The sequence below is a fragment of the Euprymna scolopes genome, chromosome 6, assembly GCF_053919585.1.
Source record: "Euprymna scolopes isolate OS-2025 chromosome 6, ASM5391958v1, whole genome shotgun sequence".
In the NCBI taxonomy this organism is placed as follows: Eukaryota; Metazoa; Mollusca; class Cephalopoda; order Sepiida; family Sepiolidae; genus Euprymna; species Euprymna scolopes.
Window position 1 is genome coordinate 145647267 of NC_136487.1, and position 27941 is coordinate 145675207.

The following is a 27941-nucleotide window of genomic DNA, read 5'->3' on the forward strand; positions in this document are numbered from 1 at the left end:
TAGCTTTTCTAAAGAATCAAAACCTGGCTACCTTTCGATCGGCACCATAAATTTGTTTTTCGCTGTAAAAAACTACTTGATCAAATTAAAGGAATCGTTTTTTTTTTGAGAACTTCATTTCATAACGGATACGGACAATATAACTTTCCGATATTTCCATTTTTTTAATGTCTTGATTAAACTGTACAAGTACCAATTAATCTTACCTGTTGAAGGGCGAGTATTCATCTAGTTATTATATACAACTTTCTGTTCAGCTTGATTAGCAGGAAATGCCTTTTTAGTGACCGGGAAACAGTAGGCAGTCTATTAAAGTTGGAAGAGTCTTACTAACCAAAATTTATATTCTTTATTCCCCCTGCCCCACACACTTCAAGATTCTCTCCAAGAAATTATTGTATACTAGCAGGATCTCTGGAAATCCCACTGAATGAGAAATATTTAATCAAATATTTTGATGAAGCTGTTTTTTTTTGTGTGTGTCTATATAGATTCGAACCCGGCAACAGAAGTCATCTGACTCCATTAACAACCCATTCGGCCATTATACAGTAGTGTCCAAAACTAAGGGGAAAAAATTTAAAACCTAATATTTGTTAGAAATAACTGAAAACCTTAAACTTTGACAACTGGTAACCGAAATGATGCACCAACAATCCCCTGAATCACCAGCAACAAGCCAGCCAATTAAGATTCAAGACCAGGAGCTATACAATGTCAGCAAATTCAAATACCTAGAGACCACGGTCATGAACAAGAACAAAAGTTCTTAGAGGTTTGCTTAACTCTTAGTTTAGGAAAAGAATTCCCAAGTATTTTACCATGGGCATTTTGAAGCTGTTACGCAAAAGCAAAGCTGGAGATGGGTTAGATAATTATTGCCTCTTAACGATGTTAAATATTACATATTTTAACCAAGATTCTCACTAATAGTTTGCAGCTTGTCCCGGCTGGTTTTATTAGCTCTAAGAAAACTTGTGTCATGAAGAGCAGAACAATTCAGAATAACCTACATTCAATACGTCTGATTATAGATAAAAATTGACAACCGGTTTATCAATCTAAAGTACTTGGGGGATGTGGAAATGACATTTTGAGAACAGTAGTTTGATTAAACAAAATACGATTAGTCAGAAACGTTCCACAAATAATTTGAATATTTAGACAGAAAACGGAAGTGGGTAAGTGTGGTGTAAATGAATAAAAAAGAAACAAGAACGACCGACCGCGTTTTTGTGTGGCTTACCTCGTGTTCATAATGAAGAAGAAAGAAACAAAAATGGCTGCCCTGTTTCTTTATATGCCTACAGGGTGACCACGAGGTATGCAAATGAGAGGCTCCTGATTGGAGATAAAAGAGGAGTGATTTGGGGAAGGAAGGCATTCTGAAGTTAGATTGACTCTTGTCCTGTGCGTTATTCAACCAGCGATTTATACCTTTTATTTATATTAACGTCGGTTTTTTTCTACACGACGCTTTCTTTTTTCCCCCCTTTGTCTTTACTGTTATTTTTAACAGTTGTTTCTTTTTTTCTTGGACTTTTTTTAACCGTCTTTTTAACGGTTCGGCTATGGCCGCTTCGGCGTGCCAAACGCCTATTGTCGTCACAATGGAGATGGAGAACGTCGCAGCTGCAACAACGAACCCGTGGACAAAACCCCCAAAAGTCGATATTAACGTCACTGAATTCGTTGAGAAAGCAAAACAATGCCTTGATCAAGTTACTGACTCAGGACTAATTGTCAACATCCCGAAATTGGATGAAATAAGGAAAAGGTGCCTAACATTATTTGTGGTAGACAGGAAGACCAAGAAAGTAATAAGAGCAACCGTGGACATAATCATCAATCTACTGGCAACCGCAGGACTTAGACCTTTACGCGTCATAAAGTGCAAAGGTTACAATACCTGGAGTGCACTCTTTAACTCATCACAAGAGTGCCTCACTATTTCCCAAAAGGAAATAATTACCCAGCAATTCATCCTGAGGACGGAATACCTAGGGAAGCGACGCACGACAGTATCGGTCTTCCATGTACCACACCACGTAGATGGCGAACACCTCGGTGCCTTTTTCCTGAAGTTTGGGGAAATGGTACACATTGAAGTTGACGAATTCCACGGGGTCTGGTCATTCGACATACTGCTGAACAAGGAAGATTTCGTAAGCATCCCCTTCTTCCTTGAGGTGGGTGAAGAAAAGTTGCCCATCATAGTGGCCGGCAGGCGACCTACATGCTGGCACTGTGGTGAGATCGGACATCTCACATCAGATTGCCCATCAAAAAAGCCCACTCCTAACACAAAGAAAATAATAGGTGAGCATCTGGGAGCCAGCACATCAAAAAGTGTACCCAACCAAACTACCAGCGAAACAACCAACACCAAAGACGAGACCCTCAGAGGAGAACCATGGCAGATCGCCCCTGGGAAAAAGACCCCCGGACGTGTTTCCCTCGAGCAGATGAGAGAAGAGGCTATGCTGCAACACGACCCAGGCAGAGAAAAATACATAGAAATAGTAAATCTCAAGAAAAAACTGGACACCAAAAAACAGACACTCCAATCCCCATGCAAGTCACCTCCTTCCAAAAATACCAGACTCATCACTACACAGTCCCCCGCAACATCCAAAACTCCTTCCCCTTTTAAAATGCCTCCTCCAGTCACAACTCCTGTCCCCTCCAAAATGCCTAAACTAATCCCACTAAGTCCTCTTAAAAAACATAAATCCCCCTCTCCTGTACCAGCCACCTCTAAGTCCCCTCATAATACTCCTCCTGTATCTCCAGTAAAAACCCCTACTAACCCTACTAACACATATACTGACATGGACACTACCCCCTCACCTGAACACAAAAAAAAGACCCTCTACCTCCCTGGAAAAGATATTTGCATCTTAAACTCAGCTGCCATAAATAGTAACAAGAACTTTAAAGGTGCAGACCTCAGCAAACTAATTGATTTCAGGGAGGTAGGGGGGAAGCTAATAGACATCCCCACCAATTTCCCTAAAGCTAGACGCATACTAACCGTAATCAGAAAAAAAGAAGAGGCAAAAGACCTATGGCAAATGCTGGAGGAGGCAAATAAGGCTTTCAATATTTCCCCTCCCCTAGCCATATTTAAAGACACAGATATTAAAAATCTAAAAAAATGTTGCGTTGGGAGGGTCCCGGTAAAAATGCACCCCTCCCTGTATAGGATAGTAAAACTAACCTATCCCCTGCATGTCGGCGGTATCTCTCGTGACGGACTCATCGATACTGCGATGGGTACTTATTCCCTCACGAGAGCCGTCGGCATGCTCACGACCGCGATGTTCGTTCCTGGTTCCCAACCCTAAGGCACCACCATGGATCTCAAGCTTGCTAGTTTAAATATCCGAGGGCTAAGGGCCGACTCGCGCAAATGGCGCTTGAGTTTGGACCTGCAGCACCTCGGAGTGGATATCTGTTGTGTGCAGGAAACCCACCTTATTCCTGGTGACCATTTGAGTGCACTGTCTAGGACCTTTGAGGCTTACTCAGCGCACTATAATTCTCGCTCGAGAGGGATTTCCTGGCTAGTTAAAAGGTCTCTAGATGCGTCGTGTGACCCGTGTTACTTGGATCCGGAGGGAAGACTATGTGTTTTGGATGTTACCATAAAGGGTAGGGCATTACGTCTTATTGGGGTTTATGCGCCCAATAGCCATTCTGAGCTGGCTGTTTTTTTTCGGCGGATCGAGCAGTTCATAGATGTTTCCAGAACGGTTATCTTAGCGGGAGACTGGAACGCCGTCCTGGATCCCGAGTTAGATCGATTTGGGTTAACATCTAGGGGAACTAACAGAGATCGGGATGCTGTTTTATTTCGTGAATTTGTGGATAAGTTTGATCTTATCGACAAATTCCGAAATGAAAAGCCCCGTGACTTAGTGTGGACTTGGACAGGTAGAGGCGGCTCCGATTCGATACAGCTCTCGAGCTATATCGACCGGTTCTTAGTTAGGCGAGTCGACATAGGAGTATTGGATTGTCCAAGTTTCCACAACATAGTTTACTCGGATCACAGACTTGTTCGTGTACGGGTAAACTTAGATAGACCTAAGCCTAGATTAGCCGGTTACTGGAAGCTCAACACATCGTTGTTCGATGTGAAAGGCTTCCGTGACGGGCTATTACTAACCCTACAGCGGGAATTGATGGGGGCAATTATTGGGAATAAGTGGTGGGTAAAAGTTAAGGAAGACATTAGGTCCTTTGCTGCTGACTTTAGCAAAAGACTCAATCTAGATTCTAGGGCAGCTAAAGTGACACTAGAGTCTAGACTAGATCGGGCGGTGGAGGAGGGGGATAGTGCTAGCGTTAATATAATTAGGGCTCGGCTTGCCTCCCTTGCTGAAAAGGAGCACCAAGCCTTAGCGATTAGGGCTAGGTTAAAAAGAATGCCCCAGGAAGCAACAAACATGGCCGCTGAACTGCGTGCAGAGGAGCTTAGGCAAGCGGCTAATAGGCACATCGCTCGTGTCACATTGCCGGACGGGCGTACCGTGACCACAAACCAGGGTGTGCTGGAGGCGTTTAGATCCCATTTCCAGGAGCTTTTTTCCATGGAACCCGGTCTGTCATTAGAACAATTCGACACCTATTTGGCTGACTTTTCTCGTCTTTCGACGACCGAAGCGGCTAGGTGCGGAGGTGGCATAACGGAGGATGAAGTCATTGAAGCCTTAAAGCGGGTCGGCCTTAATAAGTCACCGGGGATCGATGGTCTTCCCTACGAAGTGTATTTGAGGTTGTCGCACATCTTTGTCCCTCTACTGACGGTTTTGTTTAACTCATGGTTTAGGAACGGTTCAATCCCCAAGTACTTTACCATGGGTGTGATAAAACTTGTCCGTAAAAGCAAAGATGGTGGGGATGGGTTAGGTAATTTCAGTCCCTTAACGATGCTTAACGCTGAGTTAAGGATTTTGGCCAAGATTCTCGCAAATCGTCTGCAGCTTGTCCTGGCGCGTCTTATTAGCCCCGAGCAAACGTGTGCCGTGAAGGGCAGGACAATCCAGGATAACTTGCACTCGATACGCCTGATGATAGAAAAAGTCGACACTGAGGCCGCGCTGATCAATTTAGATCAGTCCAAAGCCTTCGATAGGGTTGACCATCGGTACTTGGGGGCTGTTTTATCGGCGGCCGGTTTTGGCCCGCAATTTCGCTCTTGGGTTCATCTTCTCTATGCTAACCCCGCGGTGATGGTGGAAGTAAATGGGAAGAGGTCGAGACCCTTCAGTTTGTCACGTTCCATTCGTCAAGGGTGCCCGTTATCACCCATGCTATATGTGCTTGCGATCGAGCCATTTTTGCGCAGGCTAAGGGTGAATCCGGTCCTACGCGGAATCACTTTGCCAGGTGTGGATGCCCAGGCGAAGTACTCCGCCTATGCCGACGACGTAACTGTGCTTGTAACGAGCAGTGCTGAGATTAGTGTCGTCGGTGTAGAAATCAGATTGTATGAAACGGTAACAGGGGCCAAAATTAACTGCGACAAGTCTTCGGGTTTGCGCATTGGTGCCTGGAGGGGTATGCCCCTTCAGGGGCCCTTTAGTTGGAGCGATGGGCCTTGCAAGATACTCGGCGTCTGGTTTGGTCCTGACCTCCAGCTGGAGAAAAATTGGTCGGAGGTTCTGAAAGCGGTACGGTCTGCAGCTTCACGGTGGATCAGTAGGAACCTTTCATTAAAGGGGCGAGCGGAGGTGTGTAATACTCACATCTATCCAATCGCTATTTATCGTCTATCAGTGCTTCCAATCCCGTCAGATACACTGCTATATTTGCAGAGGGCTCTTTTCAACTTCTTATGGCTTGGAAGGGCCCCTAAGGTCTGTCGCGATGTCTGCTACCTACATCCTTCTGAAGGCGGTCTAGGTATGCCAAACGTGGAGATTCGGCTATACACGCTACGGCTCTACTACCTAGATCGAATGTGTACACAAGATAGGAAAAACGGTGGCCTCTGGATGGAGGACACCAAGAAAGCCTTCCCGGCTTTGAGAGGGGTGCACTACTCCGAGGGGGAGGCACACAGGTTGCCCCGAGGTGAATGTCCCTTCTATCGCGAGTGCCGGCGCGCACTGAAGTCCCTCTTAAGAGTGAAGGAAAGCCTCTCTAACACTCTGCTGTTGTCCCGAAAGGCATTATATCGGGTTTTAGTGAGGGGATCCGTAACGGATGTCATTGGTGGGAGGCTCCCTTTGACGAAGGAGCAGCTCCGCTCAATCTGGCCTTGGGCGCCTGGGTCAGGATGCCTCACTAACGACGAGGCTTCCCTGACCTGGCTGGTAATTCGAGATGCTCTATGGGTCGGTAAGAGACTCCACTCAGCTGGCTTGGTGGATTCGCCTATTTGTAAACGGTGCGGCGATGAGGACGAGACTTTATGTCACGCCTTCGTTTATTGTCGCATCGTGGCGCCGCTGATTGAGTTTGTTACAGGTCTCATGGTCCGCATACTAAACACATCCTCATTAACCTTGGTTCCTATTAATGTCTGTAGCAATTGGGCTCCGACAACGGATAAGCTCAGAAAAGATTTGTGTTTGACCTTGCTAGCTGTGATGAGAGGTGTTATCTGGAACACACGTATGAAAGTGGTCTATGGATCTGAGGACTTCGCTCCCCTCGACCTTATACGACTCTTTCGTCATTATTTAAAGGATCGTATCAAGGCCGAGAGAGTTAGACTCGCTCCGTCAGACTTTGTTGAAAGGTGGGTGTCAGTTGCGCGTGTGTGTCGGGTGAGAGAAGCAAGTCTTGACTGGTTCTTGGATGTTCCTTAGGGAAAGAATTTTGGGTGACAGGAACGAACGTCAGCCCGGACTCGTTTTTAGTCCAGAGTAGGTCACGATATAGGCAAGAGTAGGACCATTATTTAGGCTTCTTTGTTCATAACCTAGCTAGTGTGTGATAGCGATCATTAGGCCCCTTTTAAGTTTGTCCCTGCGTTTTTTTTTTGTTTGTTTTTTTTTAACCCCACTCTCCTCCCCAATTAGGTGACAGATCGCTTGATTCGCCAGAGATGCGGGTTCCCTTTCGAAGTTTGCATAAGAGGTGTTTTAAATAAAGCGTTCGGACCCGCATCACCCTTTCGACTGGCGAATCGGTGCATCTGCCATAGTTTAACAACGGGGGGGGGGTCTTTTGTTACTAACATTGTAAATATCTCATTTGTATCTTGTATATAAAATTTTTATCTTCCCAAACCCCCCCTTTCTTATGGGTTTTAATTAGGTTATCATGGTATGATGTTCTTATGGTGATTGATGAAGGATGTATACGCTGATGGATGTATAGTATGAATGTGGTATTATGGTGTAAGTAGAGTGAAAGTAGGAACTAGTTAGGTTAGATTAGTTAGCACTAGTCAGAGAAGACCGTCCTTTCCCCTCCCCCATCTTCGGCCTTGTGCCAAATTTTTCTGTAAATTTTCTGAAAATAAATACCATTCTGAAGTTAGATTGCGAGCAGAGAAGTTGTATTTGTAGAAGAGAAAAGTCGGATTCAGGGAGAGAAAAGCTAAAGTTGCAGAAGTTCGTTTTGGTGTGGAGAGAAGACGTGTCAAGTGGTAACCAGAAAGTGAAAGTTCGGACAGCAGTGTCACGCAAACGACAAGCTATTTCGGCACATCAAGCAAATTAACATGGCTGAGTGGAGACTGAGCACTCAGATGTTGAGACCCTTTACTGGGGAGGGTGACCTGATTAAGTGGCTGGAGAAATTAAAAATGGTGGCGAAGCTGCAAAATATAGAAGATGTGGTCACCCTGCTGCCGCTATACTTAGAGGGGGAAGCCCTCACGATTTACCAGCAGATGCGAGATGAAGACAAGGAAGACCTTGCCTTAGTGGAGCAAAGGCTGAAATTGGCCTTCGCTGAGGGCCCATTTGAAGCACTTGGCAAGCTGTCAAGTTTGAGGTGGACCGGCGAGTCCGTTGACGTCTTTGCGGCAGAGATCAGGAGACTGGCAGGGTTGGCTGGTTACGTGGGGAGGAGCCTGGAGATGACGGTAAAGCTGTACCTAGTGAACGGCTTTCCAGAGGAAATCTCTGCGAACATGCAGAGAATCACGGGGATCCATTCTATGGAAGTGGACGATCTCTTGGTCCACGCCAGAGTCCTAGTGAAAAATGTTAAAAGCCCAATCGTGGCTGCAGCTGTGAGTGGAAATATGTGCATGAGTCCTCACTTGAATGAGAGGCAGCTGGCGAGGCGACAGGAGGGGAGACCTGCCATCAAGTGTTTCCGGTGCCAGGGTCCTCATCTGATCAAGGACTGCAAAGAGCCGAGATCGGGGATCACGTGTTACCGATGTGGACAAGTGGGGCATATTAGCCACTATTGTGTTGCTGCACGGGACCAGGGAAACTAGTGAGGGGAGCTATTGCGCCAGTGGTTACCCCTTCTGTGTGGAAATGGCGCATGATGGAACATTGCCTCGGTTACCGGTGGTAGTCAACGGGAAGAGAGCCATAGCCCTTGTCGACACAGGCTACACTACAACGTTGTTAACGAGGAATGTCGCGAGGTCATGGAGCGGAACCAGGATTATTAGGACCGTGGATGGCAGGGATGTGAAATGCCTAGGAGAGACGACAGCGGAAGTAATGGTGCAAGGGGTGCCTATTGGACTGCAAGCCCTAGTGTTGAATAATCTGGTCGGTGGTGTCGACGTGATTATAGGTATGAGTGCAATTAACCGACTGGGGGGCGCTATGTTAAGAGGGGGTAAAGTGACGTTTGGACGTCTCGGCGCAGTGGAGATGGCAGGAGTGGAAGGTGATAGAACCGTCAGAACTCCAAAACCGGAGGTTTGCTGCATTGAGGACAAAGATTTCCTGGCGAAGTTTGATGGCGTGAGGTGGACGGTGGAATGGAAATGGATCTCCGGGCCCCCAGAACTACAGAATAAGGTGGGCTGCTACGAAAACACCCTGCGAGGAGAAATAAGAAAAGGATTCAAGGAAGAAGTGGAGAGGTGGATAAAAGAAGGAATTCTGAAACCGTGGACAGGGGAAGAAAAAGGAGTGTTGCCACTACTGGCGGTTGTTCAGCCTACCAAAAACAAGATTAGGCCCGTGCTGGATTTTAGGGAATTGAACAGACACGTAGCCTACCACACTGGAACGGGGATCGACGTATGTGAGGAGGTCATGAGGAAATGGAGAAGAATGAGGCGGGCCACTAAGATTGTCGATCTGAAATCGGCATATCTGCAGATCCATGTAGATGAAAAACTCTGGCAGTACCAACTGGTCCGGTACAAGGGGCGGGTGTATTGTCTGACGAGGTTAGGCTTTGGGCTGAGTTCAGCCCCCAAAATTATGACTGCCGTGCTGAAGACAGTGCTGAGCAAAGACTGTACAGTGGAGGAAGCCACTAGTTCATATATTGACGACATCCTGGTGGAGGAGGCAGAGGTGACAGCAGAGAAAGTAAGAAGCCATGTCAAGAAGTATGGGTTAACTGCAAAACCGGCGGAGGCCCTAGATGGAGGAGCGGTGCTGGGGTTGAAACTAAGGCGAGATGGAAAAGAAAGCCTTGTCTTCGAACGAGGGAATGCAATACCCGAAGTCGGATCTGAGCTGACGAGGTGAGAACTCTTCTCAGTCTGCGGGAGGCTGGTCGGGCACTATCCTATCGCTGGCTGGCTAAGGATAGCATGCAGCTTTATTAAACGAAAAACAGGCACTGATGGCTGGGAGGGCCGTGTGACGAAGGAGGTCATGAACATGCTGCAAGAAGTCATTGTGAGAGTGAGGAATGAGGACCCAGTGAAAGGGAAATGGTATGTCAGCGGCGAAGACGCGGGTGTGGTTTGGTGCGATGCCAGTAACCTGGCGTTGGGCGTCGTACTAGAGATAGGTGTAACTGTGGAAGATGCGGCGTGGCTAAGGAAAAACAACGACTTCTCCCATATCAACGTAGCAGAACTAGATGCCGCTATAAAAGGAATCAATCTGGCCCTGAAATAGGGATTGAAAATAATTGAAGTCAAAACCGATTCGGCAACGGTAGCATCGTGGATTCGGTCGGCAGTAACTGGCGATAAGAGAGTTAAGACCAGGGGTGCTGCGGAAATGCTGATCAAGCGCAGACTCGGAGCGCTCACCGACCTGATAGCGGAATTCCAGTTGAGGGTATCTGTTGTGTTGGTCCCGTCAGAAAAAAACAAGGCGGATTCGATGACACGCGTGAAGAAGGCCTGGCTGCAGGAGGGAAAGGAGGTCTCCCCAGTATGCTGTGCAGGGGAAGAAGTCAAAGAGTCACACGAAATGCACCACTTTGGTCGAGAACGAACGTTATTCCTAGCCAGAGAGGTTTACCCGGAGACCACCGAGGAGGAGGTTAGGGAGGTGGTGGAGAACTGTCGAGAGTTCCAATCAATTGACCCTGGATCGTCCAGACACGAAGCAAGAGAGCTACACATTGCGGAGGACTGGAAGCGATTGGCCATTGATGTGACACACTATCGCCACAAATTGTATCTGTCGATGGTCGACTGCGGACCGGGAAGGTTTGCCATCTGGAGAGAGATCAGGGCAGAAGCTGCATGGGCGATCGGAGGGGTCATCGAGGAGATATTTTTGGAGAGAGGGCCGGTTGAGGAACTCTTAATGGACAATGGCCCCGCTTTCCGATCAGAAGCCTTTAAAGGGGTGTGCAATAAGTGGGGAGTAAGACAATTTTTCAGAGCAGCGTATCGGCCGAGTGGCAACGGAATAGTGGAGAGGAATCATCGCACCATTAAAGCTGCTGCGGAAAAAAGCAACGTATCACCCATAGAGGCGGTGTTTTGGTATAACATCTCACCGAAGACCAAACAAGATGAGACAACTGTGCCTCATAGGGCCGTTTTCACATATAAGTGGCGGCATCCGTGCAACAAAACAGCAGGAATTGAGAGTGAAGAAGCCACTATCAAAGTAGGTGAAGAGGTGTGGGTGAAACCCCCCAATGCACAGTGTACCACTCGTTGGAAAAGAGGGGTCGTAACAGGATTGCAGTCGAAGAACAATGTGATGGTGAATGGCGTTCCCCGGCATATCTTAGACCTGCGTCGTGTGACATTGCCGGTATGCAGTGAGGGCAGTGAAGAAGGGGAAATCGAGGGCCACCGAGAAGCAAATGATGCTGCTCGACCTGACTTAGGCCCGTGTTGTAGTGAACCTGAAAACGTTAACCCCCGAGAAGTTGTCCCCCAGAGGCCTCGACGTGAGAGGAGGCGGCCTGCTTGGATGGAGGATTACGAAGTATCCTATTGATCTCGAAGATCAGGGGGGCGTGTGGTGTAAATGAATAAAAAAGAAACAAGAACGACCGACCGCGTTTTTGTGTGGCTTACCTCGTGTTCATAATGAAGAAGAAAGAAACAAAAATGGCTGCCCTGTTTCTTTATATGCCTACAGGATGACCACGAGGTATGCAAATGAGATGCTCCTGATTGGAGATAAAAGAGGAGTGATTTGGGGAAGGAAGGCATTCTGAAGTTAGATTGCGAGCAGAGAAGTTGTATTTGTAGAAGAGAAAAGTCGGATTCGGGGAGAGAAAAGCTAAAGTTGCAGAAGTTCGTTTTGGTGTGGAGAGAAGACGCGTCAAGTGGTAACCAGAAAGTGAAAGTTCGGACAGCAGTGTCACGCAAACGAACTTACATAACAGAAAGTAATTCGTATTTGCTATTCATTTGTCATAGCATTTATGACAATTTTGGTATCAAAATAAAGTTTGGAATAAATTACTATCAACTTTAGGAATTGCTATTTTTTTTATATGCACCACCAAATTCAGATTTTAATTTAATTATCCCTATATATAATGAAAGGGGCGCAGAAATTCCTTTCTGGACCAAAATACCGTAGGTTTACAACAGATGCCACATAAAAATTTACTATGTTTACATTATTAGCCATTACATTATTTAACTATAGAACGACATTTAAGATACTGTGATAATTTTTACTTACCGGGACTCGATGTGGAGGGGTGAAGCAATGGAATTCTGTGTGCAGTCGTTCAAGCAAAAGGTTTGAAAGTGCTTGGTCGACTGCTTTTATAATAATGTTTGTGTTTTGTCGACCCACGTGAATCGGACTTAACATTTGCATAGAATCGACTAGTGGGTATAAAAACACCCCCTATCAGTGATATTGGTTGGTTGGTCTTTTTGTTTTAGTCCAACAACCCGTTTCATTGTAACTGTTACAAAGACGATCTATCGTTGTAAGCAACGAGGCAATTCGTTGCAACTCCTGTTGATCAAGAAAAGGAGTGAAAGCTTCACCACGTAAGGTAAGAGTTTCATTGTTTTTCCTTCTACGTCGAGTTCTAGTTTAACCCGTTGAGTTACAGAAACGCCTCCCCCTTTTAGTCGGTTAAAATCCGACACTTTGCAACGAATCGCAAAAAAAAAAAAAAAAATGAATACGGCTTTTCAGCATATGCCGTACGATGAACAGTCAGCACTGGTGTTTGCTAACGCCAAAGTAGCACACTTACAAGGTAAATCGCTCTCCACTTTGGAGCTTTTGTCAGTATTCCTGGCATTGAAATGTTTTCCCTTTATAAAAGGAAGCCTTAAAGAACTCCCTGATAGAAAAAGTATATGTTCTAACGGACGACAAGTGGTATTGGCTTGGATACCAACCAAGTCGATAACCACAAAAAACATCTTTGCGTGCAACAGGCTGCAAGATATAACAAATGTCTGCAACAATACGTTCGGAGATGAAGTTGGAGTTGAGTTTCCAATACGTGCCAACTAAGGAAACCCCATCCGCTTACATCACAAGAGGACTAACCTTTAAAAAATTTAAGGAAAACCTTTCCTATTGGTATGAAGGCCCTGCGTGGATAATGTGGAAAAAACTAGAAGTTATTGGTTGCTCAGGAGAGAGGGGAGTAGGTGCACTTACCTTGTTACTAACTAAAAGTTGTTGTTTCCTAGAAGCGTTATAAAGCTTTACCTTGGTCATGTGATGGTGATCACATGACCTTTTCAGACCTCTAAAGGTGAGTGTATCTTGCTTCCTTCTCGACTGAGCAGTCTTATTACTTCTAGGAAATTAATTTTTCCATATATTGCGAAAGAATCCCTAATAATAACATGGATAGTAGCAAAGCAGATCTACAGAGAAGAATTTCTATCCTATGGATCAAAATCCGAACAATTCTGGAGACAGCTCATCAGGAGGATGAAATCTCCGTTAAATCATTCTCTGCATTGCAGAAATCCGTTTATGAGTATTTGGTGGAGGTAGACGTATGCGTTAGCAAAATCCAACTTCAATCTTCTGAGGAGGAGGACTGGGTGAGAATTGAGAAGGAGGCTCTGGCAAACGCCTTGCGATTCCGAAAGGAACTGGAACATCTTGAGTTGAAGTTCCTCCCTGCTGCCACTGAGTCACTAAGCCTTGCTCAAGGTACCTCTGAACGTGAGAGAGGAGTGTCATCTTTTACCGTGAAGCCACCTCAAATACAAATTACGGGTCCTACCTTTGATGGGTTGGCTATGCAATCCAATCCTATGAGCTTTAGGAATTTTTTGTCGCGTTTTGAAAACTGCGTAGCTGGTATGGCCAATGATGCCGAAAGGCTGAATTTCTTAAAATGCTCTCTGTCTGGTCAACCTCTCCTGTTGATTAATCATTTTAGTATATGCAACAGGAATTATGAGTTGGCTCTCTCGGTCCTGAAAAGCGAGTATCTCGATGAAGATGAAATTATAGATAACATCTTCCAGGACATTTTAGACTTCTCCTGTAAACGAGACAAATCGTACACCAGTTTAACTGGTTTTATGTCCAGAGCAGCCTCACTTATTGCGGAGTTGGATTGTTCCTTCTCTAATAACTGTTCTTCTGGGGCGCGCCTTATGGCGAAGATTCTCTTCTCCAAATGCCCCAGAGAGGTCAGAGAAGAGTTAATCCAGATTTCCGGTAAAAGAATCCCTACCTTATCCTCCATTGTGCAAGATACCAGAGAAGCGGTCAAACATCTTATCAAGGGGGGCGAGGTCCCTGGGTTTATCCCTAATACTGGTCGGGGCTCCTCCGGGAATGTGTCATCCAGACCAGGGTCCTATTCTGGCCGAAGGGATTCTTCTCTTCATGTTAACTCTGCCTGTGGAAAATGGTCTAGCCTTCCCCCGGTCGTGTGTGTTACCTTTGGTAGAGATGGCAACTATGTTTCTGTCAACTGTTTGTTGGACACGGGCAGTGGCCGGACTTATCTGTCCAGTAAGGTGTTGCAGACCTTTGGTTCCTTGGAGTCGATCGGGCTGGATTGTGATTTGAAGCTAACCACGATCCTTGGAGATTGTGACCGACAATTTAGAGAGGTAGTGTTGGAGACGGGCATTGGACCACATTGTTCTCATTCTCTTCCAGTGTTAGTGCATGAGGACATAGATATTTCAGTACGTGTTGAGGAACTGGATTCCCTTTTAGATGAGTTCCAATGCCTTAATTATCCCCTAGCTGGTAGATTTCACAGGGGCACTGGATTTGTACCTATTCATGGTATTGTGGGCCTGGATTTTATTCAGCAGTTGGGGACCCTCCAACTTGTTCCTTGTTTGCGTGGGAAAGCATTCTCCACACCAACAGGACTGGTTCCCTTTGGTGAGGTGCAGCAGTTTCTTTGTTCAGAACTTTTTACACATAGGGAGCCGGAGTGTCTTGCTTTCGATTCAGTCCTAGCCTCAACTGCTGATGTTAAACCTTCTCACTTGTGTTTTGTGTTGGAATCTCAAAGCAAGTATGAAGATCCCCTGAGCGATTTTTTTTATGGACAGTGACGTGCATAGGGGATTGGAGAAATTGTTCAGTGTGGAGTCTCTGGGTATAGATGAGCAGGAACTGTCCAATTACGATGAACAGAAGATTGCTCATTTTCAACAATCCATCTCGTTTAAGGACAATAAATATTATGTCCAGTTACCCTGGGACGACGACAAAATATCTCGTGTACCTTCGAACCATGCAGTGGCCTTGCACATATTGGAGCATGTAGCACGAAAATTGGAGCGGAGGCAGCTTTATAATGATTATCTGCAAGTTTTTCGTGATCAGGAACGTGAAGGAATTATAGAAGAGATTTTTGTACCTCCACAGCGGTTTAAGGAGTTTATATGGATTCCACACAGACCTGTTTTAAAGTCAGACCCTACTTCTACCACTAAAATTAGGCCCGTGTTCAACTGCAGTCTCAAGACTGGGGACTTTCCTTCTTTTAACGAAGCAACCTACCAGGGAGTGAATCTTACGAGTGATCTATTAAATTTATTGCTCACCTTCCGTGCTAATAACCATGTTGAGTTATTAGATATAAGGAAGGCTTTCCTGATGATACGACTGAAACTGGAAGCAGATAGAAACCGATTCTGTTTTTTTTCTGAAGGATGGGGGTCGACTGCGCTGCTTTAGATATAATACCATTATATTTGGGTTTGCTTCCAGTCCCTTCATACTAAATTATGTCCTCCGGTACCATGCTGCTCAGTTCCCAATGGACAATTGTAGGTTTTTGATGGAGAACCGATTTTACGTGGATAATCTGGTGATGTCAGATGATAATCCAGATGAACTGTGTAGATTATACGCTCTCTCTCGGGAACGACTGCTTCGGGGAGGTTTTGAATTGCAGTCTTGTAATTCTGATCATGTGGGTATTCGAGGTGAAATGGAAAAACATGGGACATTGAGCGTTCATGGTAACAATTGGGAAAAGGTGCTGGGGTATCGATACTGTCCTCTCTCGGATGCCCTTCATGTGACACCTGTTAATTGCAACCCTTGTGCTTGCACAAAGAGACAGATTCTCGGGGAGACAGCGAAAGTCTATGATCCCTTATCATTGTGCTTGCCGGTTTCATTGCAGGGCCGTATTCTGTTGAGCAGGCTTTTGAAGGGGGGGGTTGCATGGGATGTCCTGGTGCCACCAGAATACTTGTCCTTATGGAAAAAGCTTTCATCTGATCTCTCTGAACTGGGGACCATTTCCTTTCCCCGAAGGGCGTTCAGTGAGAATGGAGTGGGCGAACTCTTTCTCTTCTGTGATGCCTCTCCAGAGGCATACGGATCCGCCGCTTACACGGTGCAAGATGGCCATTCGTACCTGGTGTTTGCAAAGGCTAGGGTGGCTCCCTTGAAGAGGAAGACTCTTCCTACACTGGAGCTTATGGTAGTGTTCTTGGCTTTTAGATGCCTGCCCACTATTTTACGGAGCTTTGGCAGATTCTCTCCTTCTGAGATTCATGTGGCCACTGATTCTCAGGTTGTTCTTTCTTGGCTAGTCTCAGGGACTATTGCGAGTAAGAACCTGCTTGCCCGTAATAGACTGAAGGACATTCAGCAGATGAGTGGAGAGTTGGGATCTGCACTTGGCTTTGTTCCCTCCTTTCGATACATCCCAACCGCAGAAAATCCTGCCGACTTGATCACAAGGGGGTTGACGATGCAAAAATTCAGAACCTGCTTCCAACTGTGGTGTTATGGTCCCAGTTGGTTGAGTAGTGGTTCTGCACCATGGGCAACACAAGAGTTACCATGTCTGAGTCGACGCAGCCAGGAGATAGCAGCATTCCAAGAGGAACAGACTATCCTCCATGGAGAGGAATCTCGTATGGTGCTTCCCTTAGAAAGATTCTCTACCCTTTCAAAGCTTTTGAGGGTGACCACCCTGGTAGTTAAGTTTATTTATCGATTGCATCGAGTAGAGGTTGACTGTGAAAAGCTGGCAGCCATTCTGATCATGAAGACTATGCAGCATCAAGTATATGCTGAAGAAATAGAATTCTTGTTAGATTCTTCAGGCAAGACTGTTCCTGGGTTGGTGCGCGCCCTTGACCTCTTCATCAATAGTGATGGACTAATCAGGTCGGGTGGTAGAATTAGCCGATCTCTCCACTTTAACGTGGAAATTAAACACCCGATTCTGTTGGCAAAACATCACCCAGTGACTAGGCTTATCATCATGGATGCACATGACAGATGCCAGCACTTGGGAGTCGCGTCCACTTTGGCAGAATTAAGACGCCATGGTTACTGGGTACCCAAGGGCAGACAGGCAGTGAAGACGGTCCTGGCTTCATGCGCCCTGTGCCGGAAGTACAATGCCAGACAAGTCATGCTTCCTAATGTTGCCACCTTTCTGCTTCCCGTATCGAACTGGAGGTTCCCTTCAAACACATGGGAGTAGATTTTACAGGCCACCTGTGGGTTAAAGAAGGTGACAAGGAGGTGAAAATGTACCTGCTCATCTTCACTTGTCTCAGTGTCAGAGCTGTACATGTCGAGGTGGTGCCGGATATGAGCGTGTTGTCCTTTCTGCAGGCTTTGGTGCGGTTCACCAACCTATATGGCATTCCCTCTGCCATTTATTGTGACAATGCTAAAACCTTTTTAGGTGGTGGTCGGCTGTTTAAGAGGCTGGTATTGACTCACGATTACCAACAGAAATTTGGCTCCTGTTTAATCAAGTTCTGCCCCATCCCCCTTTTCTCGCCCTGGGTTGGAGGTGTCTGGGAGAGAAGTATCCAGACAATCAAGAACTGTCTTTTTAAGGTGGTTGGTAGAGGTCAGATGAATTATTTCACCTTATTGACTATCATATCGGATATTCAAAGAGCCATCAACAACCGCCCTCTAACCTATCGAGAATTGGCAGAGACTGAGTTGGAGGCAGTAACCCCCAACATGTTTTTGCGGCCTAATGAGAGTCCCGGGCTGCTTTTGAGTCTCAATGATGCAGATTTTGCCGCACACCTTCCTCCCAGTCGAGAGAGGCTTCTCAGAACCATGTGGGTACGGGACCAGTGTCTGAAGAAATTCCGAGCTCTGTGGTACGATGAGTACTTGTTGAGTCTCAGAGAGAGACCCCAGGGTCGTTCCAGAGTGCCTATCCGGAATCGTTTAAAGGTTGGAGACGTGGTGTTGGTGAAGATTCCTCTGAAGCCTAGGCCCTTTTGGGTCCTTGGAATCATCCTGGAGGTGTTTTGCGGAGAGGATGGCGTAGTCAGGTCAGCAAGGGTCAGACAGGGGGGTGGGAATGCAGTACATATCCACTCATCAAAGAACCTATTTCCCCTGGAATTATCCTTGAGTGAAGAGGATCATGCTCCAACTGTACCTGCATCAGTTGATGAGCCGGCTGACAATCTCGGTGATACTCCTCCCCAGTCTGCATGTTCCAATGAAGTTGTTTGGTATTGTCCCATATGTGGTTCCCCGCAGGGTGACCAGGACATGATTTGCTGTGATAGATGTGACGACTGGTGTCACTTCAGGTGTGTGGGGATTGAGTCTCCACCTCCTGAAAGACAAAAGTGGTACTGTCCCGATTGTGTCCCACTACGACGGCGGCGAGGCAGGCCTAGCCTCCTCCCCGAATAGTTAGGGATCAACCTCAAAAGAAAATAAACAAAAAAATATACTAACATGTTACTGTTTTGAGTAAGAGCCTACCCTTATATTCTTTGTTTCCCTTCATTTTCTTTTTTTTCTTTCCTGGGGAATGTGTGGAAAAAACTAGAAGTTACTGGTTGCTCAGGAGAGAGGGGAGTAGGTGCACTTACCTTGTTACTAACCAAAAGAGTTGTTGTTTCCTAGAAGCGTTATAAAGCTTTACCTTGGTCATGTGATGGTGATCACATGACCTTTTCAGACCTCTAAAGGTGAGTGTATCTTGCTTCCTTCTCGACTGAGCAGTCTTATTACTTCTAGGAAATTAATTTTTCCATAATAAAGCAGGAAGAAATTCGGTGGAACAGGATCGAGTTAGGTTGCCTCTCCGAAGAACAAAAGGAATGCGTTCATCCTTCAATGAATTTGTTTATGAGACATAAAAACGAAAGTCCCCCTATAGTCTCTGTAGAAAGATTTTCCAACTTCAGATTAGTTAATGTAATGACTTTGGTTTTCGAGTTTATCAACAAAACGTTGAAGAGAAGTGAGGACAATCACCTTCTGGCAAAAATTTATTTGATAAAATTAATGCAAACGGAATCTTTTGCCTTAGAGTTAGATTTTTTGTTGGCTCCTGAAGGTAAAAGTCCACCAAAACTAGTGAAAAACTAAAACCTATACCTGGATCCCTTCAATATCATTCTTTCAAGGGGAACGATAGGTGGTTCAGAATGGCATACCTATGAGGTGCAGAATCCAATTCTTTTGGGTAAAAAAGACCATTTAACAGGTTTAATTATGAAGGACACTCAGAGAAACCAACATTTGGATTTGGCAACAACCTTAAATGAAATAAGGTTACAGGGGTATTGGATACCACAGGCCAGACAAGCTGTAAAAAAAAAAAAAAAGAAAAAAAAATGCGAGTACCTGTGCCAAGTGCAAAAGATACAATGCCACTGCCTTCTCGACACCGAATGCAACAGACCTTCCTAGCTCTATAGTGAATTTACAAAAATTTAGAAAGATGTGCCACAGAAGATTACCTGTTGAGCCTTGGAGAAAGAACTCTGGATTTATCTGACCCTTCCTTTAATAATGCCATCAAAGCGGGCGATATAGTGTTAATTAAGGACCCCTTAAAACTATACCATTTTGGTCTATGTTGAGAATAACAATGGCTGACACTAAATAAGAGTTATCTCCTCTTTAAACGTAAGGTAGGGATTATCTCCCTTCCTTTTTATGTACTATAAAAAGTGTAAATAAAAGTGAATACATTAGAACGTATTTTTTGACTACGAAAAACTGTCTTTGGTTGTTTACTTGGAGAACAAATTTGCGAGGTAATGTACCATTGTTTTAAAAACTGTAATTCCTTTTTCAACAAAGGTTATGGGCCCAGGACGTCTTACATTTAATTCCACTTTAATTGAACACGTGTGACGGATTTTTATTTTATTTCTTTTTGTTCAGCCATTTTGAATTTCGTTGAAGTTTTGTATTGTGCAAAAAAAAAAAAAAAAAAAAAAAAAAAAAAGTGCAATGGAAACAAAACTTAGTAATCTGGTACCACTGAATGGTACGAATTACAATACTTGGAAGGTCCAATGTAAAATGGCGTTAATTAAGGATGGTCTGTGGAACATAGTTAACAAAACGGAAACCGTTCCTGATAAAGAAAAAGATTCGGCATCACACATGAAGTACTTCTCAAGAAGGGATCGTGCATTAGCAACGATTGTGCTATCGTTGGAAACGTCACTCCTTTATTTAATTGGAGATCCTGATGACCCCGCAGAAGTGTGGAAGAAATTGATCAATTTCAAAAGAAGACGTGGGCGAATAAGTTAGCCTTGAGGAGAAAGTTATATTCTCTTAGGTTAAAAGACGGTGACTCGGTACATACACACATCAAAGCTATGATGGAAATATTTGATGAATTAGCAGTCATTGGCGATTCAATTGACGAGGAGGATAGAGTTGTTCATCTTCTAGCTACTCTCCCAGACTCATAATATGTTGGTGACCGCACTTTAAGCAAGTCAGGACATACCTAAATGGGTGTTGGTTACTGAACGATTACTGTATGAGGAAACCAAGATTAAAGAGACAGAAAATAGTGGCTACAGGTGCAAAAATTGGAGGAATTTTTTATTTAAACTTGCAGGAGGTAGAAGGACCTAGTGAAACCTCACAGGAAACAGTACCTCAAAGATCATCGAGAATTAAGAAAACTCCAGATCGATATGGCGAATGGGTCTACATAGCTCATAGTTTAAATGATCCATTGACAATGAAAGGAAGCGGAAAAGCACGAAAGGTCGCCGTCGGTCAATTTGCTTGAAAATCATGTCGATCTCCCTGCAAACAATCAGTCAACGATATGTATGGCAAAGAATCCACAGCATCATGGAAGGGCCAAACATGTTGATATTAAATTCCACTATATTCGAGAGCAGGTGGAAAAGAAAACAGTTAAACTGGAATACTGTCAGAGTAAAGAAATGGTAGCAGACATACTGACAAAAGGACTTGCGAGTACACAGTTTGTGAAGCTCAGGGAATTGTTAGGTGTCAAAGAGCTGGAAATTTAGGGTCAGCAATTGAGGAGGAGTGTTGAGAATAACAATGGCTGACACTAAATAAGAGTTATCTCCTCTTTAAACGTAAGGTAGGGATTATCTCCCTTCCTTTTTATGTACTATAAAAAGTGTAAATAAAAGCGAATACATTAGAACGTATTTTTTGACTACGAAAAACTGTCTTTGGTTGTTTACTTGGAGAACAAATTTGCGAGGTAATGTACCATTGTTTTAAAAACTGTAATTCCTTTTTCAACAGTCTATAGGCGAAGTACTGGAGTTGATTGAAGGAAAGGATGAGTTAGTTCGTTCAGCAAGAGTAAGAAAAGGAAATAGAGCTATATTGACCCATTCCATCAATTTTTTATTTCCTCTGGAGATTAATTCGCTTTCGGAAAATGTCCAGGAAATTCTTCATGAACCTGCCAGACCAAAATATATCTTCGGCCTAATGAGAATCTGGATTTGCCCTGCATGTAATAAACCGGAAGATTTCAGACCGATGGTGGCTTGTGACCAGTGTAATGACTGGTTCCATTTTGGTTGTGTGGGCCTAGTAGATCCGCCCCCAGAAGAAGAATGGTATTGTCCAACGTGCAGGCAAAGGCATCGGGGTAGACCCAGTTTGTTAGGGGGTCTAAAAGGCACCAGAAATTTTTGGTGTAGGTCTCAGGCAAGACCTTAAAAACTGCGACTAAAAAATGAATTCCTTCTCTTTTCCCCATCTCACCTCCTGTAAAAGACTTCTTTTTTTCGTTTTTCTTTTTGATATGGGAATGTGTGATAATTTTTACTTACCGGAAATCGATGTGGATGGGGGAAGCAATGGAATTCTGTGTGGCAGTCGTTCAAGCAAAAGGTTTGAAAGTGCTTGGTCGACTGATTTTATAATAGTGTTTGTTTTTTTGTCCACTCACGTGGATCGGATTTAACATTTGTATAGAATCGACTAGTGGGTATAAAAACACCCCCTATCGGTGATATTGTTGGTTGGTCTTTTTGTTTTAGTCCAGCAACCCGTTTCATAGTTACTGGTACAAAGACGATCTGTCGTTGTAAGCAACGAGGCAATTCGTTGCAACTTCTGTTGATCAAGAAAAGGCGTGAAAGGTTCACCGCGTAAGGTAAGGGGTTCATTGTTTTTCCTTCTACGTCGAGTTCTAGATTAACCCGTTCTCCCCCTTTCAGTCGGTTAAAATCTATTAATTCGTAATATTAAAACATTCAGCCGTAGGAGTCTCATCACGATCGCACAGATATACAATGAAAGTAGCTGCGTCTGCGTCACTGCTTAATGACCATTCGGCGTAGGAATATGTATCCTGTTGAGATGCTCTCCGGTTACATACGGACTACATACTTATATAAGGCCGTCAACGCTACCAACGAGCAGGGTTTTTATTCAAGTCTGCTAACTATTCGGCTCTTTGTCTCTGACGGGATCGTTTTCTCGCGTGGATTATTGTCGTCATCTGCTTTTCCCAGAAAAGGCACCTTAAAGCCACACACGTGGTGGCAGCGGCAAACATTCAACGATGATACGTTCTACAAACGAAAACAGTCGTACTCATTGACTAAGGATAAACAAAAGTTTTCCCGGAAATATTAAGTTAAAAGTACGAGGATTACAAGTCGCGTATATTGCATGTCGGAAAGTGGAACTTGTACCCTGAAAGAATTACGACAAATACCACATCGTAATTGAAGATTTCGAGTCGCTACAAAAACGACGAGAAGAGACGATTTTCAAAAAAAATAAAGAAAAAAATTAATAAATGAACATCGTACTCCTACAAGTCGTATCTAACTACGAGTGGAGACGGCTTCAGCTAGAAATAAACGTGAGGAGTTAAAAACATACGCACCTCCAAGAAGAAAAGAAAAAAAGTACAAATATATTATTCACTTATGCAACCCACGCAGTAAAAAAAAATGCATACAATTGACTATTATACGTCTGGTTCTGGTTTAAATAAGGCGCAAATTCTACGCTACTATAATTCTAGATTTTTGTACACGCGTAAATGTCGATATAACCCTGAAACTGCACTACTTGTATTGTTGAAATTCTACGCTACTATAATTCTAGATTTTTGTACACGCGTAAATGTCGATATAACCCTGAAACTGCACTACTTGTATTGTTGAAATTTTTAATAGAGAAATAATTTTTATTTATTTGTTTATTTATACCCATTCAACATCTCCGCATTTGGGTCAAGGAACGCATTCCTTGACTGGCAGGTCACTTCTATTATCATCAGCAGCAGCTTAGGTATAGTTCGCTTTCTAGCAGCCAGCCCCTCTCCTACCCTCTGGAAGGGGGAGGAGGAAGACGATGGGCCTTTTGCCCATTTTTCGTCAGTTCGAATCTAGTCGGCCAAGAAGAAGGACGCTATTCGGCTCCGTCAGATCAGAAAGGATTTTTGACGTTAAATTTTACGTTTTTTTTTCTCTCCTTCTTTGGAAAAAGACGTTTGTTTAGAACTAAACTATTAACGTTGTTTTATTCTCAGTAATTATAAGACAAGGTCTTATGACGGGAAGATTAATACCGGTTATTAAAAGTCAATCGATTCTTACAACTGGTAAATTATTATTCTCAAAGGACTAACGAATGAAACAACAGTGTCCTGAGGAGTTCTTTTCTTAGAAGAACAAAATTTAATTTCGCCGACGAGACGGGCAGAATATCGCCCCTAGAAAAGAAATCCCCTCTTTTGAAAGATTTTCAACCTTCAAATCTTCCATAGTTCAAGAATTTACCCCTCATAAAGCCTACCAAAGCGGCTTTATGGTCTTCTCTCCCCTTTGAATTAAAAAGGTACATGAGCCTTAACAAAAGAAATTACTTCTTTCTCCCATTTTAGGTCAAAGAAACTTTTTTTTTTCTTTTCAGAAAGGACAAAGAACATTTTGTCAAAGAAAGACTGAACATTTTGTTAAAAGGACTGAATTAAAAAAAGGACTGTTTTCCGTTTTTTATATGTTCTTTCTTTCAGTCTTTCTTGCAAGTAAGGATTGACGCCTTTTTTGTATTTTTTATTTATATGTATTTTAAAATATTTAAGAGTTTTTTTTTTAACCCTAGCCTTGGAAAATAAAGGCAATTGATAACCTTTTGTTTTAATAAACTTTGATCATTTTAAATTTATTCGGGTCTGTATTTCTTTTGCTCATTTCCTCTAGTTACTCTTTCCGAGAAATTTGCCATAAATGCCTTTCCCCCCTTTTTTCTTTCCTTTTTGTTACCATGAAAAGCGGATTTTGGTGACGCACCCAAAATTTCGTCAGTATTGTAGAAAAAAAATGGAGGCTACTTACGGATGGGTGTCGCTGTCCGTCGGGGGGGGGGGAATGAACCAGCATGAGCAGATCTGTCTCAGCGCCTAAATAGACTAAGGGAGTGGTGGGAGGCTTGTTCCTATTGGTTATAAAAGGCAACCTACAACCATTCCCATTAATTCTTCTTCTACAAGAGAAGGATTGACGGCTTTTTTGTATTTTTTTATATGTATTTTAAAATATTTAAGAGTGACAAGCACTTCGCTGAGTAAGTTTACGCGAGCGAGGCTAGAGTTTTGATTCCTTTTTCTTTTGATCTGTTACTTGTCCCCATTGGCTAGGGGCGCAGAAAGCATTCTTTGCAACCCCTGACGACAGTGAACTACCGGATCCTGGACTTTTTCCAACAGTATTGTAAAAAGCATTTATTTACTAATTAAAATGTGCTAAGATTTACTTGGATCAGTATTGATAACTAAAACCCTAGGACTTGACTCCTATTAATACTCCCCTTACTTCGAGTATATATAAGCAGTTAACTTCCACTTTTTACTATCCCTCTCGGGTTCAGGGTTTAATACATTGCTAATCGAAGATTAGATGTGTTGGGCATCACGCCAAGCTATTTAAAATTATCTCCTCTACGTTTATCGCCTTTATAATTTTATCTAGATATTTCCTCGTGCGTTTGCTCCAATTTGCATTGGCTCGGCATCTTAGTGTTGCCGCCATTTAGTTACTATATACCGCTGATTTTGGTTAAATACAATCTCTTGATTTTCCAAAATGTACGTCACTATAAATTTAGTTTAATTTGAGCGTATGGAACCGTTTTTAAATTTTTAAATCCATGTTTAAAAATCTATTCTAAATGAAATGGTCCCTAAGTCTACATGGTTAAATTCTTTGATTGCTTTTTAAGACAACATCCTACCTAAACGATGTTTTTTTTTCCTTTACTGTTTGTTTACATATCTACACGCTTCTGGATTATTCACTTCTAGATCCAGTACATTTTAAAAAGTGTTTTATACTTGAAGTTCATAAAAAAAAGATCACTTGCTTGCGAGAGCGACGCAGTAAGTTGCAAACAAACATTGTATTCAAATCCGAAAAGAAGGTGAACGTGGTGGATTGTCGTAACGAAGGAACAAACGATGTAAAATATTCGAATTATAGCCATCAATATCCTAAGAATAAAATGTAAATGTACTTTGATTCTACTTAAAAGCAGAATCATTTGTTCCTTTTCTTGCTAATTTAGAAGTAAGAAACTGTATGCAGGTTTAAACCAACAGTTCTCTTTGAAAATGACAATATAACCAGTTTTCTGAAACCGTTTTACTGCAATACAGGAACACGACAATCGCATGACTAGGTGTATCAGAAATTTGTAGGAATTTGATACCCCTAACACGAAACTGCGAATAAAATATTAAAAAAACAACTCGTTATTTCTCTTTAAAAGTGGGTTGTTTATTTTCTTTATGGATTATACTTCCAAAATAACTATTAAAGTTGTTTTAAAAGTAATAGAAATATTTTTTTAAACAGTAATGAAATTAATTGAATTTTACGAGTTCAGTATTTTTCAATTTTTAAACTTTAAAAATCAATTTTTCTATTCCATTTTTACGATATTTTCAGGGTCAATGTGAAATTTTATGCTCTTTCCAATAAACCGAATATAATATTTTAGACAAACGTTTCTATTTTTAATTCACGCCTCCACCCATTTTGAAATGTCTATTAGAAAGTAAATAATTTATGTGCCAAAATTTTATATATCACAAATTGACGGTAACAGATATATAAATAATATTCCAATTTAAAAACAAACAAAAAAAAACAGTTCTTTGGAAATTTACCTGTAAAGTCCGAAGTTTAAAAACCTTAAAAAAAAAAAAAAAAAAAAAAAAAAAAACCTTGGTCCTTGCTCCTTTAATTGAAAAAAAAATTAGGGGTTGAATTACATTTTTCGAGTAGTTATAAGCTTGGAAAGAAAGGGGGTCGAATTATTCAATATTTTTCACGAAGTTTCTGACACCTAACGAAGAGGTGCTGCTACAATTAATCACGACTTGACTAAAGAGTCCCTATGAATTTGTCGTCCTCTGACGGTAGCGTAAAAAAAAAAAAAATCCGTGTTTATGTAATTTCCAAATATGAATACCGTTGACTCAGTCCTGCTATCGGTCCGAGGAAACTAATACATTTTAATCACAGCCCGATGGAGAGTCTTTAATAGCTCGCATTCATACGAGGTTAAATTATACGCAATATCTGTTTTTATATGTTCAGTATCTCCTGCTCCATTAAAATGGAGTTAAAGTAGGAAAGATCTTCGCAATATTCTTAATCAAATGTTTATAATTAATACTAGTTAGTAAAGGTTCCTGAATGTCTTAATTGTTATTTTTACTTTGCATCTATAGATTTATAACTATTTAATTATAAATGTAGAAAACGTTATATGAAATTTAAAAAAAAAAATGTGCTACATTATATATGAATCAAAAAGTAATACGATAAATTTATTTATCTAGTTTATTTTTTTCTTTTGTGGCATATAAAACATTAAAAATATTTTAAAGCTGTATCTGCTTTGAAGTAAAGCTAAATAACATATCTGTACTTGTTAAAGTGTATCAAAAATAATCAGCTAAAATAGGTATGCGATACTTTTTCCTGTTATTATTTCATGCTAATTTTTATACTATCATTCCATTTACAACACTTGATAAATGCTTTTTGTTTTAATTTCATTATATTTTAAAAAAATTTGTACCAGCTTTAAATAGGTAAAACTAGAAAAAATTCAATGACCGTTTTGGTAAAAAAAAAAATCTACAAACTTGGAGCATATGCGCTAGAAAAAGTGTGATAATTAAATTGATTGACTTACCGAGGGTGGCTCGGTGGGAAGGGAAAGACACTCATGGCTGTGAACGGCCCGGCCTGGTGTTTGTTAATGAAGAAAATAGGATGTCTATTTCTTATAGCTTAAATACCCAGCCAGCCTGAATGATCGGCCCATCATCGGCCTATTACATAACCGACGATCAGCCGACAAACACTGTAATGGGCCGATGATGGGCCGATCATTCAGGCTGGCTGGGTAGACATTCCAGTCTCGTTTCAATCTCGCTGAACGAAAGATTGAAACTATAAAAAGAGTCACCTTTGCAGGCTTGTTGTTGTAGTTTGTTCTTGTCGTTGTGGATTAGTTAACAAGCTAGTTACCTAGCTTGCTAGTCATACTCATAGTTATCTGGCATACTGATGTTAAGATCAAAGTGTAGTATCTGTTCTACAGTTCTTGGCTTCTCGGCCCCCTCGGGGGTCTGGGCATGACTCACAAAGACCATATGTGGGGGTAACCCCACATATCTGACCTTGGTCACTGAAGGGGCAACCCTTCATACCAACAGTTTCTAATCCAGCTCCCACTTCCCTCCTCTCGGGAGCAGGATCCCCATTTCCCTCCCCCTTCCCCTATCTCCACATTAAAAACGGCCTCCTGCCTAATTTGCTCAGTGGGGAAGCAAATAAATAAATAGTTACTAATACTAGACCTGACAAAGTCCTCTAAGCCGGCGCCCACTTGGCCATCTTTTTTGGCCACTTAAGG

General features: G+C 42.8%; 2 protein-coding genes across 2 annotated transcripts; both read left to right on the forward strand.

Moving 5' to 3' along the window:
- The first annotated feature begins 15543 nt into the window (after nt 1-15543).
- Nucleotides 15544-17235, forward strand: LOC145278266 (uncharacterized). The gene has a single exon (XM_080130558.1). The coding sequence runs from the start codon at nt 15544-15546 to the stop codon at nt 17233-17235; it is 1692 nt and encodes a 563-aa protein (XP_079986684.1).
- A 47-nt stretch (nt 17236-17282) lies between these two features.
- On the forward strand, nt 17283-18428 carry LOC145278267 (uncharacterized). The gene has a single exon (XM_080130559.1). The coding sequence runs from the start codon at nt 17283-17285 to the stop codon at nt 18426-18428; it is 1146 nt and encodes a 381-aa protein (XP_079986685.1).
- Nucleotides 18429-27941: the final 9513 nt, after the last annotated feature.